The 15078-nt window shown below is 39.4% G+C and overlaps 1 protein-coding gene across 1 annotated transcript in view; it reads right to left on the bottom strand.

The window, feature by feature from the left end:
• The window catches only part of HORMAD2 (HORMA domain containing 2), a gene marked incomplete at its 3' end in the record, with an annotated part of 42942 nt that extends 28254 nt beyond the window's left edge, over positions 1-14688 (bottom strand). The window contains exons 1-2 of the mRNA XM_008058949.1: positions 14673-14688; positions 1329-1416 (exon numbers count right to left, since the gene is read on the bottom strand). Coding sequence (XP_008057140.1) covers positions 1329-1379 — 51 coding nt within the window. The remainder of the gene's footprint in view (positions 1-1328; positions 1417-14672) is intronic.
• Between the last annotated feature and the right edge of the window lie 390 nt (positions 14689-15078).

The raw sequence follows: 15078 nt of genomic DNA, 5'->3' as shown, positions 1-15078 counted from the left end.
GTCTTGAACCCGCGGGCTCAGGCAGTCCACTCACCTCAGCCTCCCAAAGGTGCGAGATTACAGGCTGAGCCACCGAGCCTGGCTCCTATCCAATTTTATTTCCTACTTCTGTTTAGCATGAAGAGCCCTATACTCCAGTAAAGATGGATTATTTGCTATTCTCTGAAACATGCCATGTTTATTTCCTTCTGAGCCAAAGCATATGCTAGATTTCTCTCATGTAATTATCTCTTCTATCCAAATTATATTCATCATTCAAAGTCCATATTAAGTCCTATCTCTTTCATGAGGAATATACAAACCATTCTAGTCCAAACAAAATCTCTAAATTCCTATAATTTGTATTGCTTATTTTTTCATATATATGTAAATCATCTACTGCTTTGTATAGTGACTTAACTCCTATAAATCTTTTTTCCTACCAGATAATAAACTTCTAGAAGATGAAGATCATAAATTTGTATTTTCTTATGAATAACACAGTATTACATATAAATTGTATGATATTGAATTTCAATTAATAAACAAATTATGCATTACTGAACGCATTATAAACTTACCTGTGTGAATCCAGCAAGGTCTCCTGGCCCTGGCATGTTCCCCAAGGCTCCTAGCATTCAAGTTTCTCTCAGTGCTTTTCCCTTCAGTTTTTACAATTACAACATTGTGTGCAACACAAGTTTCCCAATTGCTTCAGGAAATGAATTTCCAACAAAGAACCATTCTCTTTAAACACTTTTTTGTTTCTGATTTGTTTTACTCTAGAAGATCTAAATATATTGTATAGATATAAAACAAGCACCCAGCAAATTACTTTATAGAAATCTATTTTAGTTTTCTGAATATTCTCAGATCGTTAGGCAGATAAAATGTATACATAGTCTCCCAGAATATTAAATGCCAATTAATTGATAAAACCACTGTTTTAAAAAAAAGTACCATAAGGCCAGGCACAGTGGCTCAAGTCTGTAATCTCAGCACTTTGGGAGGCTGAGGCAAAAGGATTACCTGAGCCCAGGGGGTCGAGACCAGCCTGGGCAACTTGGTGAGACCTCGTCTCTACAATAAAAGTAAAAATTTAAAAATTAGCTGGGCTTGGTGGCCCACGACTGTGGTTCCAGCTACTTGGAAGGCCAAGGTTAAAGGATTGCCTAAGCCCAGCAGGTCTAGGCTGTGGTGGCCGTAAGTGTGCCACTGCACTCCGTTCTGGGCAACAGAGTGAGACTCCAACTTAAAAAAAAAAACAAAAACAAAACAAAGATTAAAGTCATGATTCTAAACTAACTCACTAAATGGTCATTGATTTTCTTTTAATTCTTAACAAATACCTTAGATTCCCTTTGTATTTTGGTGGAGTGAGAAAGTTGAGCAACAGCCATTATAGGAATGTATCAGGATTCTTTCAACAATTCTAACCTGCAAAAAAAAAAAACCGAAATTTAATTAGAGACCTTGCCTAACATAATACTTCCTATCTTAGTCTGCCCAAAGATGGAACTAAAACATTCTAAAAGCCAGGCTCGGTGGCTCAGCCTGTAATCCTGCGCCTTTGGGAGGCTGAGGTGAGTGGATTGCCTGAGCCCGTGGGTTCGAGACCCGCCTGGGCAGCGAGACCTCATCTCTACAATAAATCAAAAAATCAGCCGGGCGTGGTAGCGCATGCCTGTAATTCCAGCTACTTGGAAGGCTAAGGTGGAAGGATCGCTGAAGCCCAGCAGGTTGAGGCTGCGGTGGCCGGGAGCGGCCACTGCACTCCAGTCTGGGTGACCGAGTGAGGCTCCAACTCAAAAAAAAAAAAAAAAAATTCTAAAAACAAACAAAAAACTAAAATCAAGAACAGGTAAGTATAACTGTGTCCCAGATAGTTAGATTTAGAGAGAAAGTTAAGAAACGAAATTTTGAAGTGACAAAGAAAGAATGAATACTAAAATAGTTCTATCAGGCCTACCTAAACTATAAAAATGAATTTGAGTTGGAAAAAAATCCCTATTGTGAATTTTCTTTTTTTTTTTATTAATCAATATTTTTTATTATCGTTTTGTGGGGTACAGTTAAGGGTTAGGTGGTGAATTTTCTAAAGGAGAACTATGTTAATCAGAATTTGACCATATTTTTGGGGAAATAAATTTAATAAACATTTTCCTCTCCACTCAGTTTTCTATAAATTTGGCATAAGTTCTCTGGATTAATTTCTCCAACCACTCAATGAAAATCATAAGATGACTTACTTGTTCACAAATACGTTTGGAGGAGAAAAATAAATCATAAAGCATCTAAAGACTCAAATGTATTATTCATCCTTGTTATTCCCTCAGAGTGTAACAGTGCTTTTATATAGGAGGCATTCAAAAGCATTTCTTGAATTAGCTTTATGTGTAATTTACTTGCAAATTCAACTTATAATTTAATGTTTTCTCTCTATACCCTCTAAAATGACTATTCATCAAACTAGCTAAAAAAGAAATCAAGAACGCAATCCCATTTTCAATAGTTACCAAAAAATTACCTAGGAATAAATTTAACCAAAAAACTGAAAGATCTTGACAATGAAACTACAAAACACTGACAAAAGAAATTGAACAGAACACACCAAAAAACCAGAAAGTCATTCCATGTTCAAAGATTGGAATAATTAATACTGTTAAAATGACCATAATATCCAAAGCAATCTACAGATTCAATGCAATCCTTATCAAAATGCCAGTGACATTCTTCACAGAAATAGAAAAAACAATCCTAAAATTCCTATGGGACCACAAATGACCTTGAATAGCTAAAGCAATCCTGAGCAAAAAAATAACAAAGTTGGAGGCATCACACTACTGACTTCAAAATATAGAAGAAAATTACAGTAACAAAAACAGCATGGTACTGGTATAAATGCAGAAACATAGACCAATGGAACAGAATGGAGAACGCAGAAATAAATTTATGTATTTATAGCCAACTGATTTCTGAAAACGGCACCAAGAACTTACATTGGGGAAAAGTTATTCTCTTTAATAAATGGTGCTGGACTATTCACAATAGCAAAAACATGGAACCAACCCAGAAGTCTATTGAAAGTGCACTGGATTTTTAAAAAATGTGGTACATATACATGGTGCTATGCAGCCATAAAAAAGAAAGAAAATCATGTCCTTTGCAACAACATGGATGCAACTGAAGACGATCATTCTAAGTGAACTATTGCAGAAACAAAAAAACTGAATACCATGTGTTCTCACTCATATCAGGCCCTAAACATTGGCCATGCAAGCACAAAGGTGGGAACAACTGATGCTGGATACTGCTAATAGGAGGAGGGAGGGAAAGAAGGATAAGGAGCACACAACCACTCATTGGGTACCATGTCCACTACCAGGGAGAGAGAGGGCTGGCTAGAAGCCCAGGCTTCACCTGCATGCAATTTACTCATGCAGAAAATCTTCACGTGTACCCCACTACTCTAAAATCAAATTAAATTTGATTTTTTAAAAAATTGTAGGAGTCTAGTCATGCTATGACAGCTTTATGGTGTTGATTTATTTTTTTGCTTTTATATGCCTAGACTCTTCTCCTTCTCTTGTTAAGTGAAATAGCTCAAAACAACCTATGAATTCTAAACAATGGTAAGAGGGATAAAAGGTCACACACATTTCCTTTAAGTATACTAATCAAATGCTGCATATATTGCTTCTGTTCATTTATCATGGTCCAAAAATTGTTGCATTGTCTTTTCAAAGTGCAAAGAGGCTGGTAAATGTAGACTTTAGTTTGCTAAGTGTCTTGCAAGGCATATTAAGATGATAAAGAAAAATGAAAATGAGAAATGTCTGACACTTTAACTCCCAAGTATAAGAGTGTATTTCCAAAGAAAGAATTTACCTAAATTCTGTCTGATTACTTATCGAAGAATCTTTTTCATAATCTCTACTTAATGGCAGTGCTTCTGGCAGGGGCTGCATAAAGTCCCATATTCCATAAATGAACTTCCTGGGATAATTCAGACTTATAACCTAAGATTGTTATAACTTTTCTGTATTATGTTTTCTTGCTGGAGTATTTTTTCCCCATTGGTTTATTGATAAAGGATATTCTAAAGCATAAAAATAAAATACAATAAATGGTGCTGAGAAAACTGGATATACATATGTGGAAGAATGAAACTAGATCTCTATCTCCACAATATGTAAGAATCAATTCAAAGTGGATTAAAGACTTAAATGTAAGACCCAAAACTATAAAACTACTAGAAGAAAACATAGGGGAAACACTTCAGGACATTGGTCTGGGAAAAACTGTATGAATGAGACTTCAAAAGCACAAACAATAAAAACCAAAATGGACAAATGAGATTATGTCCAACTAAAAAGTTTCTACATAGCAAAGTAAACAATCAACTGAGTGAAGAGACAACCTGTAGAATGGGCGAAAACATTTGCACACTATTCATCTGAGAAGTGATTAATATTTAGATTACATAAGAAACTCAACAACAAAAAACCAAATAATCCAATTTTAAAATGGGCAAAGGATCTGAATATGCATTTCTCGAAAGAAACATACATATGGTCAACAGGTATATGGAAAAATGTCCAACATCACTAATCATTAAGGAAATGCAAATCAGCACCATAATGAGACACCATCTCATCTCAATTAGAATGACTATTATCAAAAGGACAAAAAATAAAAAATGTGAGGATGCAGCGAAAAGAGAACTTACACACTGTTGGTAGGAATGTAAATTAGTACAACCATTATAAAAAACTGAACGGAGGGTCCTCAATAAACTTAAAGTAGATATACTTTATAATCCAGCAGTCCCATTAGGAAGGAAGGAAGGAAGGAAGGAAGGAAGGAAGGAAGGAAGGAAGGAAGGAAGGTCAGTGTATCAAAGAGATATTTCCATCCCCATGTTTACTACAGCACTAATCACAACAGGCAAATATGGCATCAACCTGCATCCATCAACAGATGAATGGGTAATGGGAATGTTACACACACACACACACACACACACACACACACACACACACATAATGGATATATGTCATAAAAAAGCATAAAATCTTGTCATTCATGGCAACATGGATGATCCTAGAAGGCATTATATTAAATAAGTCAGGCACAGAAAGATACATACTACATATTCTCACTCATATGTGGGAAATAAAAACATTGAGCTCATAGAATTAGTTATCAGAGGCTAGGAAGGGTAGGTGGGGGAGAATAGGGAGAGGTTGGTTAATGGATACAAAAATACAGCTAGATATGAGGAATAAGTTCTAGTGTTCTGTAGTGCTGTAGGCTGACAACAGTTAACAATAATTTACTGCATATTTTCAGATAGCTAGAAAAGAGATTTTTTTTTTTTTTGAATTGGAGTCTCACTCTGTCTTCCAGGCTGGAGTGCAGTAGAATGATCATGGCTCATGCAGCCTCAAACTCCTGGGCTCAGGTGATCCTTCTGCATAAGCCTCCCAAGTAGCTGGGGCTACAAGCATGCACCACCACCACTGGCTAATTTTTTTTGTTTTTGCAGAGACAAGGTCTTGCTATGTTGCTCAGGTAGGTGTCAAGCTCCTGGCTTCAAGTGATCCTCCCACCTCAGCCTCCCAAAGTGCTGGGATTACAGCCAGAAAGAGGATTTTGAATGTTCACAATACAAAAAAAGATAAATGTTTGAAGTAATGGATATACTAATTATCCTGATTTAATCATTACATTGTATACATGTATCAAAATATCACTCTGTACCCCATAAATGTGTACAATTATTGTGTCAATTAAAAAAAAATTTTTTTTTTTTGAGTTGGAGTCTCACTCAGTTGCTCAGACTGGAGTGCAGTGGCTGCTCCCGGCCACCGCAGCCTCGACCTGCTGGGCTCCGGCAATCCTTCCACCTCAGCCTTACAAGTAGCTGGAACTACAGGCATGCGCTACCATGCCCGGCTAATTTTTTTGATTTTATTGTAGAGATGAGGTCTTGCCAAATTGCCCAGGCGGGTCTTGAACCCTTGGGCTCAGCCTCCCAAGGTGCAGGATTACAGGCTGAACCACTGAGCCCGGCCAATTAAAATTTTTATAAATGGCTAGTCAAAAAATGAAAAAATAATAAATGTCGGCAAGGATGTGGGTAAATTAAAACCCTTGTGTATTGCTGTTGGGAATCTTAAATGGTGCATACATTGTGGAAAACAATATAGGAGTTCCTCAACACATTAAATAAAATTACCATGTGATCCAGCATTTCCATCTCTAGATATGTATTCAAAAGAATTGAAAGCAGAGATTCAAAAAGATATTTGTACACTAGTGTTCATGGCAGCATTATTCACACTAGCCAAAATGATGGAAACAATCCAAATGACTATCAACAGGTGAATGCATAAACAAAATGTAGCAAATACGTATGGAATATTATTCAACTTGAAAAAAGAAATTCTAATACATGCTACAATGTGAATGAACCTTGAAAATGATATGCTACGTGAAAAAAGTCAGACACTAAAGGACAAATATTGCATGATTCCACTCAAATGAGGTACCTACAGTAGGCAAATTCATAAAGAAAGTACAATAGAGGTTACACAGGGCTAAGGGGATGGAAGGAATAGGGAGTTTAATGGGTACAGAGTTTGTTTGGGATGATGAAAAAGTTTTGGATATGGATAGTAGTGACAGTTGCACAACATTGTAAATACGTTTAGTGCCACTAAATTATACACTTGAGAAAGATTGAGGTGGTAGATTTTATGTTATGTCCAGTTTGCCACAATAAAAAAGTTAATGTTTAAGATACATCTAGTTTTTGCCTCAATTGCTTCATTAATATACAAAAGAAAGGCCTTAATTTAATTTCACTTGGAGCTTTTTTTTTTCAAGATTTTCTGGAGTTCTGACTAAAATCCTTGTCAAATAACCTCTTGAAAGAAACCCCATTCTGGACCACCCAGTATAGCCTATGAGCTGTTTTTGTGTGTGGATTAATGCAAGATTCTGGAAGATTTTACCAATAAAAGAGGACAGAATTATTTGAGGACACTGTCACAAGGTGGTGATAGAGATCCTAAACAGGTAATAAATTTCTCTCAAATTACTTCTTCAGAGTTGCACTAGGGGACACTCTTTAACAATATTTTATATGAGGCTGAAAACAACGCCTTTTGTAGACTTCAGAAGATAACCTTCAAATCTGACTCAACCTATCAGTTACTGCTCTTAAATTTCAAAAAATAAAATGGGAAAAAAATAGCTATGAAAGTTTAAGCTTTTACTAGAAAACAATGGAGCCGTGCGGGCTTTGCTCAGCACTTCTGGTTCTGAAACCCAGATGGCTTGCTTTGGTGTAAGGGGGAGCTTCTACGTCTGGATTTAATTCAATTAGTTCCCTGAAATCATCTAGCTCGGTGTCTGACACGTTCTAGTGACACAATAAGTGTTCACTGAATCTCAGATAACCTCTAAGATTTGATTCTCTTACTTTAGATGTTCAATAAAAGTAACTCATGCCCGGGCTCGGTGGCTCAGCCTGTAATCCCAGCACCGTAGGAGGCTGAGGCGAGTGGATTGCCTGAGCCCGCGGATTCCAGACCAGTCCGGGCAAATTGGCACGACCTTGTCTCCACAATAAATAAAAAAAATTAGCTGGGCATGGTAGCGCGCACCTGTAGTTCCGGCTACTTGGAAGGGTGAGGCGGAAGGAACTGTACTCCAGCCTGGGTGACAGAGTGAGACTCCAAATGGAAAAAAAAAAAAAAAAAACCTCATATAAAACATTTATATTTTAATAATGTGGTGCATTTAAAATTGTGAACACGGCCAGACACGGTGGCTCTTGCCTGTAATCCCAGCACTTTGGGAGGTGGAGGCAAGAGGATTGTCTGAGACCAGCCTGGACAACTTGGTGAGACCCTGTCTCTACAATGTATCAAAAAAATTAGCCCCGTGTGGAGGCACGCAATTGTAGTTCCAGCTACTTGGAAGGCTGAGGCAGAAGGATCACCTGGCCATGAGCATGCCACTGCACTCCAGCCTGGACATCAGAGTGAGACCCTGACTCAAAATAATTAATTAATTAATTAATTAAATTGTGAATACAATCTTACTTCCTCCTAACGTTTCTTTTCAAATGAATCAATTGTAACAATTAGTTGATTTTAATTAGTCAATTTAAAAAAGAGTTATGACATATTTCCAAGTACTTTTTGCTCATTCTGAGGTCCTATAATTACGGTACTGTGTGATTTAATACCAAATTCACATCTTATGAAAAAGACAAGCATTTGAAAAATATTTGAGCTTTCATGTTACTAAGACAGATGAAGAATCCATTTTTTTTCTTTTTTGTGTGCATGAAACTTGGGAATTACACACACACACACACACACACACACACACACACACACACACAAGTTTAAGCTATAGGCCAGGTGTGGTGTCTCATGCCTAAATCAAAGCTCTTTGGGAGGGTGAGGTGGAAGGATTGCTTGAGCCCACGAGTTCAAGACCAGCTTGGGAAACATAGCAAGACCTTATCTCTACAAAAAAATTTAAAAATTAGCCAGGCATGGTGGTGTACATCTGTAGTCCCAGCTACTTGGGAGGTTATAAGGCAGAAGGATTGCCTGAACCCAGAAGTTTGAGGCTGCATAAGCCATGATCATGCCATTGCACTCCAGTCTGAGCAACAGAGTGAGATTCAGCCTTTAAAAAAATGGTAAGCCCTAGTCCTAACCCATTAAACCTGTCTGGGGTAGTTATTAGTCTGAGAGACTATAAATATAAGAAATAATGATTTTTAAATAGATTTCTATATTGGGGTTTCTTTTTATTTCTCTATGATCATAAGACATTCTGATGGCATTTCTAGATAATCAAACTCTGAAAAAAGTATCAGCAATTAGAATAAAATGCATTACTACATCTATATGTTTGCAGTGTATGAGTGGCCAATGTGTATATATATATATACATATATACATACATATATGTGTGTATATATATATACATATATATATATATATAGAGAGAGAGAGAGAGAATTTGGAGTTAATGAACCTAGGTTCAAATTCTAACTCAACCACCTAGCAATTGTGAACCTGGCCAAATTACTTAATTTCTCTGGACTTTAGTTTCCCTTTTGTAAAATGGAGATAATAAATCCAAATCCAACTTTTCAGGGCTTTTTCAGTATTTATCCAAATGTGCTTATCTGAAGAGGTAGCATAGCATGGGTAAGCACATGGACTCTTCTGGAGCCAAATTGTCCAGGATCAAATCTCAGTCTGCGGTTCACTGGCCATAGGACCTTGGGCAAATTGCATGCCTCAGTTTTCCCATATGTGAAATAGAGATAATAATAGTACCTATTTCATAGGGTTGTTTTGAGGATTAAATCAGTCATTATTTGTAAAGCACTCGGAACACTTCTTCTTAGATGTGTATACCCTTGCCTTTTTTTCCAAATTTATTAACTTATTTTAATAAATTGACATAAAAGTTTTACATACTTATTGTGTACATTATGATGTTTTGAAGTATATATACATTGTGGAATGGTTAAATCTAGTTCATTAACAAATGCTTTCACATTGTTATCATTTTTGTGGTGAGAACATTTATCCACTCTATTAGCATTCTCAAGAATATAATAAGCCAGGCTCGGTGGCTCAGCCTGTGATCCCAGTGCTTTGGGAGGCCGAGATGAGCAGATTGCCTGAGCCCGCGGGTTCAAGACCCGCCTGGGCAACTTGGCGAGACCTCATCTCTACAATAAATCAAAAAAAAAATCAGCCGGGTGTGGTAGCACATGCCTGTAATTCCGGCTACTCGGAAGGCTGAGGCGGAAGGATCACCGGAGCCCAGCGGGTTGAGGCTGCAGTGGCCGGGAGCAGCCACTGCACTCCAGTCTGAGCGACAGAGTGAGACTCCAACTCAATAAAAAAAAAAAAAAAAGAATATAATAGATTAGGAGTTGCTGACTTGTTCCTCTAACTGACATAAGGCAGTTATACTTACACTTTGATGTTCTCACCATCCAAACATGAACTTTTCCCCCAAAAAACCTACTTATGTCCCCTAGCTCAGTGAATGACATCATCAAATACCTAGTGGCTCAAACTTAAACTTGTGACTCAACCCTGATCCCTTCCTCATTCCCATGTTCAATTACCTTAATAGTTCTCAAATGGATCCACTACTCACTTTATCCAAGTTGTTGGCATCTCTGCTTTTGATCAACCATCCTTGGCCAGGTGCAGTGACTCACATCTGTAATCCCAGCACTTTGGGAGGATGACGTGGGAGAATTGCTTGAGGCCAGGAAGTTAAGATCAGTCAGCCTCATTTTTTGGCATGGACTGCTGCAACCACCAATCTGCCTGTTGCTGGTCTTACCCTTCTCCAGTCTGTTCTTTATAATATGGCCAGAGTTTTCTTTTTTAAATTATAAACTTGATTAGGCAATTTCTCAGATTGAAATACTTACATGGTTTTCCATTACCATCAGGGTACATCTAAAATCCTAACCATGCCTTCCTGGCCTCATCTCTACCCATTTTCCTTACACTTCTGTGTATCAGTCATTCTTGTCTACGTTAATTACTCTGAAGGAGTATGTTCTATCCAGCTTTCAAGCTTTTGCAGTATTCCCTCTACCTGAAACATCCGCCTCCATTTCCAATTCCTACTCACCTCCTAGACATTGCTTAGTATAGTTTCCTGAAGGAATGATTTTCTGATTGCCTCCACAACACTATCAAGTCTGGGTTGTGTGCCCAATACAATGACTATTGTATCAAAGTCACCTTTATGTATCCCCCTACCTACTGAGAACTAACATGAGGCAAAATTATGTCTGTCTAGCTCATTTTTTTATTTTTTAAAGTTTTTTTAACAGGTACAATTCAGTAGGTTTTTATATAGTCACAAAATTGTGCAACCATCACTACTATCTAATTCTAGGACATTGTAATCACCCCTAAGAGAAACATCATGCCCATTAGCAGTGACTCCTATTCTCTCCTTCCCCCAGCCCCTGACAACCACTAATCGACCTTTGATCTCTGTGGAATAGCCTATTATGAACATTTCATATAAATGGAATCATATAATTTATGACCTTTTGTGTCTTGTCTAACTCATTCTTGAATTTTCAGCATCATCACAGTACTGGAACAAAGTAAGTGCTCAATATATATTTGCTGAGTTAATGGAGTAGCACTATAAGAATAAGAAAAAATTAAGGGTCTAGAAAAAAATCACAAAAGTTTATAGGTAAGAGGAACTTTAAATATCATTGCTATGGTTTGAATGTGTAATCCAAAGTTCATTTGTTGGATACTTAATCTCCAGTGCAAGAATACACCTTTAAGAGATGATTAGGTCATGAGGGCTGTGGTTCATTATCAAGAAAGTGGGTCATAAAATCTCGTTTGGCTCTCTTTCTTTCCCTTTTTTCCTCCCTTCTCACCTTTCCCTTCCATGTCTCCCCTCCCCTCCCCTTCTCTTTCTGTCTCTCTCTCTTTCTCACTCATCATGTGATGCATTCCACCGTGTTATGACAGGAGGAAGGCCCTCACCAGATACAGCCCCTTGATCTCGAACTTCCCAGACTCCAGAATTGTGAGCTAATACATTTCTGGTTTTTTGGGTTTTGTTGTTTTTAGTAGGAGTCCCATTCGGTTGTCCAGACTGGAATGCAGTATCACAATCATGCTTACCATACCCTCGGCCCATTGGGCTCAGACAATCCTTCTCCTCAGCCTTCCAAGTAGCTGAAACTACAAGCATGCGCTACCATACCTGGCTAATTTTTTTGATTTACCATAAAGATAAGGTCTCACCAAGTTGCCCAGGTTGGTCTCAAACCCTTGGACTCTCACCTCTACTTCCCAAAGCTGGGATTACAGGCGTGAGCCACCACACCTGGCCATTTCTGTTCTTTATATATTATCCAGTCTCAGGTCTTCTGCTATAGCAGCACAAAATGGACTAAGACAGTAATTTAGTCCAAATATCTAATTTTCTAGATGAGGAAATCAAGATCCAGAAATATCATTGACCTACCCGGGGTCAGTCAGCCACTTGGTGGCAGAGCTGAGATTAAAACTCAAGAAGTTTGACTTACAATTAAAGAATTTTTCTAGACTGAATCCCCAAAATGAAATTCCTCTTTGTTTTCATTCTAATATGATGTACTACCGATGCCTCCCTAGTTGTTGGGCTTGCTCGCTTATTTCGAAACAAGATAGGGTCTCTTTCTAGTGTTCTAGAATAGGCTTGCTTTGAGAAGGCAAAAATACCTAAATCATTTTTCAAAATAGCCAGATTCCTCTCAACCACTAACTAGTCTGTTGCTCCTGTTGTGTTCCCTTTCAGCAGGTGTTTTGTAGTGCTCTCCTATTCAAGTACAAACCCTGCTTAATTTTGAAGGCTTACAAGCTGACAGCCCCAGGAGGTATCACTCTAGAGACCATGCACTCTCAGAGAATAGGTCTGATGGATGTTGTTGTTGTTATCACTTTGTTCTGACTCATCTAAAAACCTAGAAGAGATTTCATATCTATGGATTTTTAAGCACTGAATTCTAACTTTCAAATGTCTTTCACTTGTATTTGCTTTCAAATTAGATCCACAAACATCTGAAACTTCATAGACCATCAATATCATTCACTCTTTTCTGTGACGAGTATGATCTTCTTGAGAAAGAGGCAAGATTTCTGTGTTCTTTCTGATAAAGATTCACCCTAGGCTTACCTCTTTTTTTTGTCTTGTGTGTGTGTGTGTGTGTGTGTGTGTGTGTGTGTGTGTGTGTGTGTGTGTTGGAGTCTCACTCTTGTCACCCAGCTGACGTGCAGGGGCATGCTCACGGCCACCGCAGCCTCAACCTGCTGGGCTTAGGCAATCCTTCCGCCTCAGCCTCCAAGTAGGCTTATCTCTTGACCGACATCTCAATTGTCCTGTTTTAAATAGTGGCACAATTCCTATTTTACCCAAGATTTATATAAAAATTAATCAGCTATTTTTTTTATTAAGGCCTAAACTACTGCTTTTTTTGTTTGGCTATACCAAGTGAAGTAAAAACCAAAGTTTCATTACTTTTGCCCAAAGATCATAGTTGATTTGCAAAGCCACTCTACCCATCTTTCTCAATCTTCAGAAATTTATTTATTTACAAATTTATTTTGAGTGAGTGAACAAAATCCAGTAACTGGGTTCTGAAATGCAACTAGATGGCCTTTGTTACACATGCATGATATGAAGGATGGCTTTACTCCAAAGAAGTGCATGTCAACATATAGGGGTTCAACAAATTCATAATGCTGGGAGTAGAGACATCCGCTACTAAAAATCCAAGCCCTTCATTTTAAGAAAGATTCAATTCAGTGGAGGAAGAATAGTTTTTTTCCACAAATGGAGCTGAAAGAGAAGACATCCATAAGGGAAAAGAGAGTGAAGGATCTCAACCTCAATCTCACACTATATACTAATATTAATTCGAAATGGACCATGGATTTAAACCTAAACATAAAACTATAAGGAAAAGGAAAGTGAAACTCAGCAAGGTAACTTGGTTTACCAAAGTTTACCTAGTTATTTAGACACAGAGCTTGCTTCAGTGAATTATATTATTCACCATTTTAACAAATTCCATTTGGCTCAGGTAACTCCCATACACCATGCTCACTCGAATAAATGGTTTTTCTTATATTAACTGGATATTTGTTCATGCCCTTTTGACTTTTTAATATCTTTGCCATGCTACTTCAATTACTCATTCATTCAACATTTACTAGGCAACTGCAATGTGCCAGGCATCGTGCAAGATTACAGAATGTAAAATGCTGCTCCCGCCTCAAGAGATTTATGGTCCAGTGGGAGAGACGTTGGATCATCATCCCAATGAGATTAAAAACTGGGCAACGGAGTGAGACTCCAACTCAAAAACAAAAAACAAAAACCCATTTAGGAGCAAGAACCATACTCTTCCTCCACTTCTACCAGATGAGTACATGATGATGAGCACAGCCCGTCCAACGCTCGCACACTTGAGCACAAGTCGGTGAATTGCTAAGCTTGACTTTCCAGGCGCTCTCCCCCCTGTTCTGTTTAGGGAACTAAAGTCCACAGAGGTTAAAGGGCAAATCCTCGCTCAGGTGAGAGGAGCCGAGTCTTGGGGGAGGGGGCGGCCATCCCGTCGTCCCCACCTCTCTCACCTCCTGCCTGCAGCAGGTTTTGATCCAGGCGGAACACACGAAGGCTGGAGGAAACCTGACCAGGGAAGAGAAACCCCAAACGCTCCACCCGCCACGACCCCTTCCGGCACGGCACACAGACGCCCTCCTCCGGACCAAGTGCCTGGCTGCTGACGGCGGCTACGGCGTCCTCGCCAAGACTGAGCCCTTCATTTCCACGAAAATCTGAATGTTAAAGCCCCTAGATGGTGGGAATGTGGGTGCTCCGGGCCTAATTCTGGGGGGAAAGTGTTACCTAGAGCCTCCTCTTTGTCTTCCTCCTCAGCCTCCGTTCCCTTCAGAGTACTTTTGGCTCCGCGAAATACTGTCAAATAAAACTTAAGACCTCAAGTTTAAAGAAAATTTTTTTTTGACATGAAGACAACAGAACTAAGAACTCCCAAGCAACCTCTTTGGCCGGAGACGCGACCCTCACTGAACAGCCCTCACCTCAGCTCGTCGACGCCCCCCTCAGACCCAGATCTCAGTGTGGCCTTTTCCGGCCCAAACGGACTCCTCGGGCTCAGGAAGGATCAACGAGGCCTTTCTGGGCAGGGCTAGGTGCTTCCTTATGAATAATGCATTACCTCTACACGGCTTGCTGGGCCGGCCGGCCTCGCGCGACCGCATGAATATGCAAAGCAGGGGCGAGCGGCGGCCAACGGCTCCCTGGCGGGCCCCGCCCCTCGACCGCAGCCGCTCCACCTCGCCCGGCTCCCAGTCCGCTTGCCCTCAGCCGTCGCGCCGCGTCTCTCCCGCCGCGTCTCCCGCCTTCCGAAGGCTGGCGCCACGCTCGCGGGCCCGCGGCGCGGCAGACGCTGGACCTCGTGGGGCTGCACGCAGACCCCGACGGGGC

Source organism: Carlito syrichta, unplaced genomic scaffold, assembly GCF_000164805.1.
Source record: "Carlito syrichta isolate Samal-C Ts95f unplaced genomic scaffold, Tarsius_syrichta-2.0.1 Scaffold303665, whole genome shotgun sequence".
Lineage (NCBI taxonomy): Eukaryota > Metazoa > Chordata > Mammalia > Primates > Tarsiidae > Carlito > Carlito syrichta.
The sequence above is the reverse complement of the archived record's forward strand: the minus strand, read 5'-3'. Positions and strand labels throughout refer to the sequence as shown.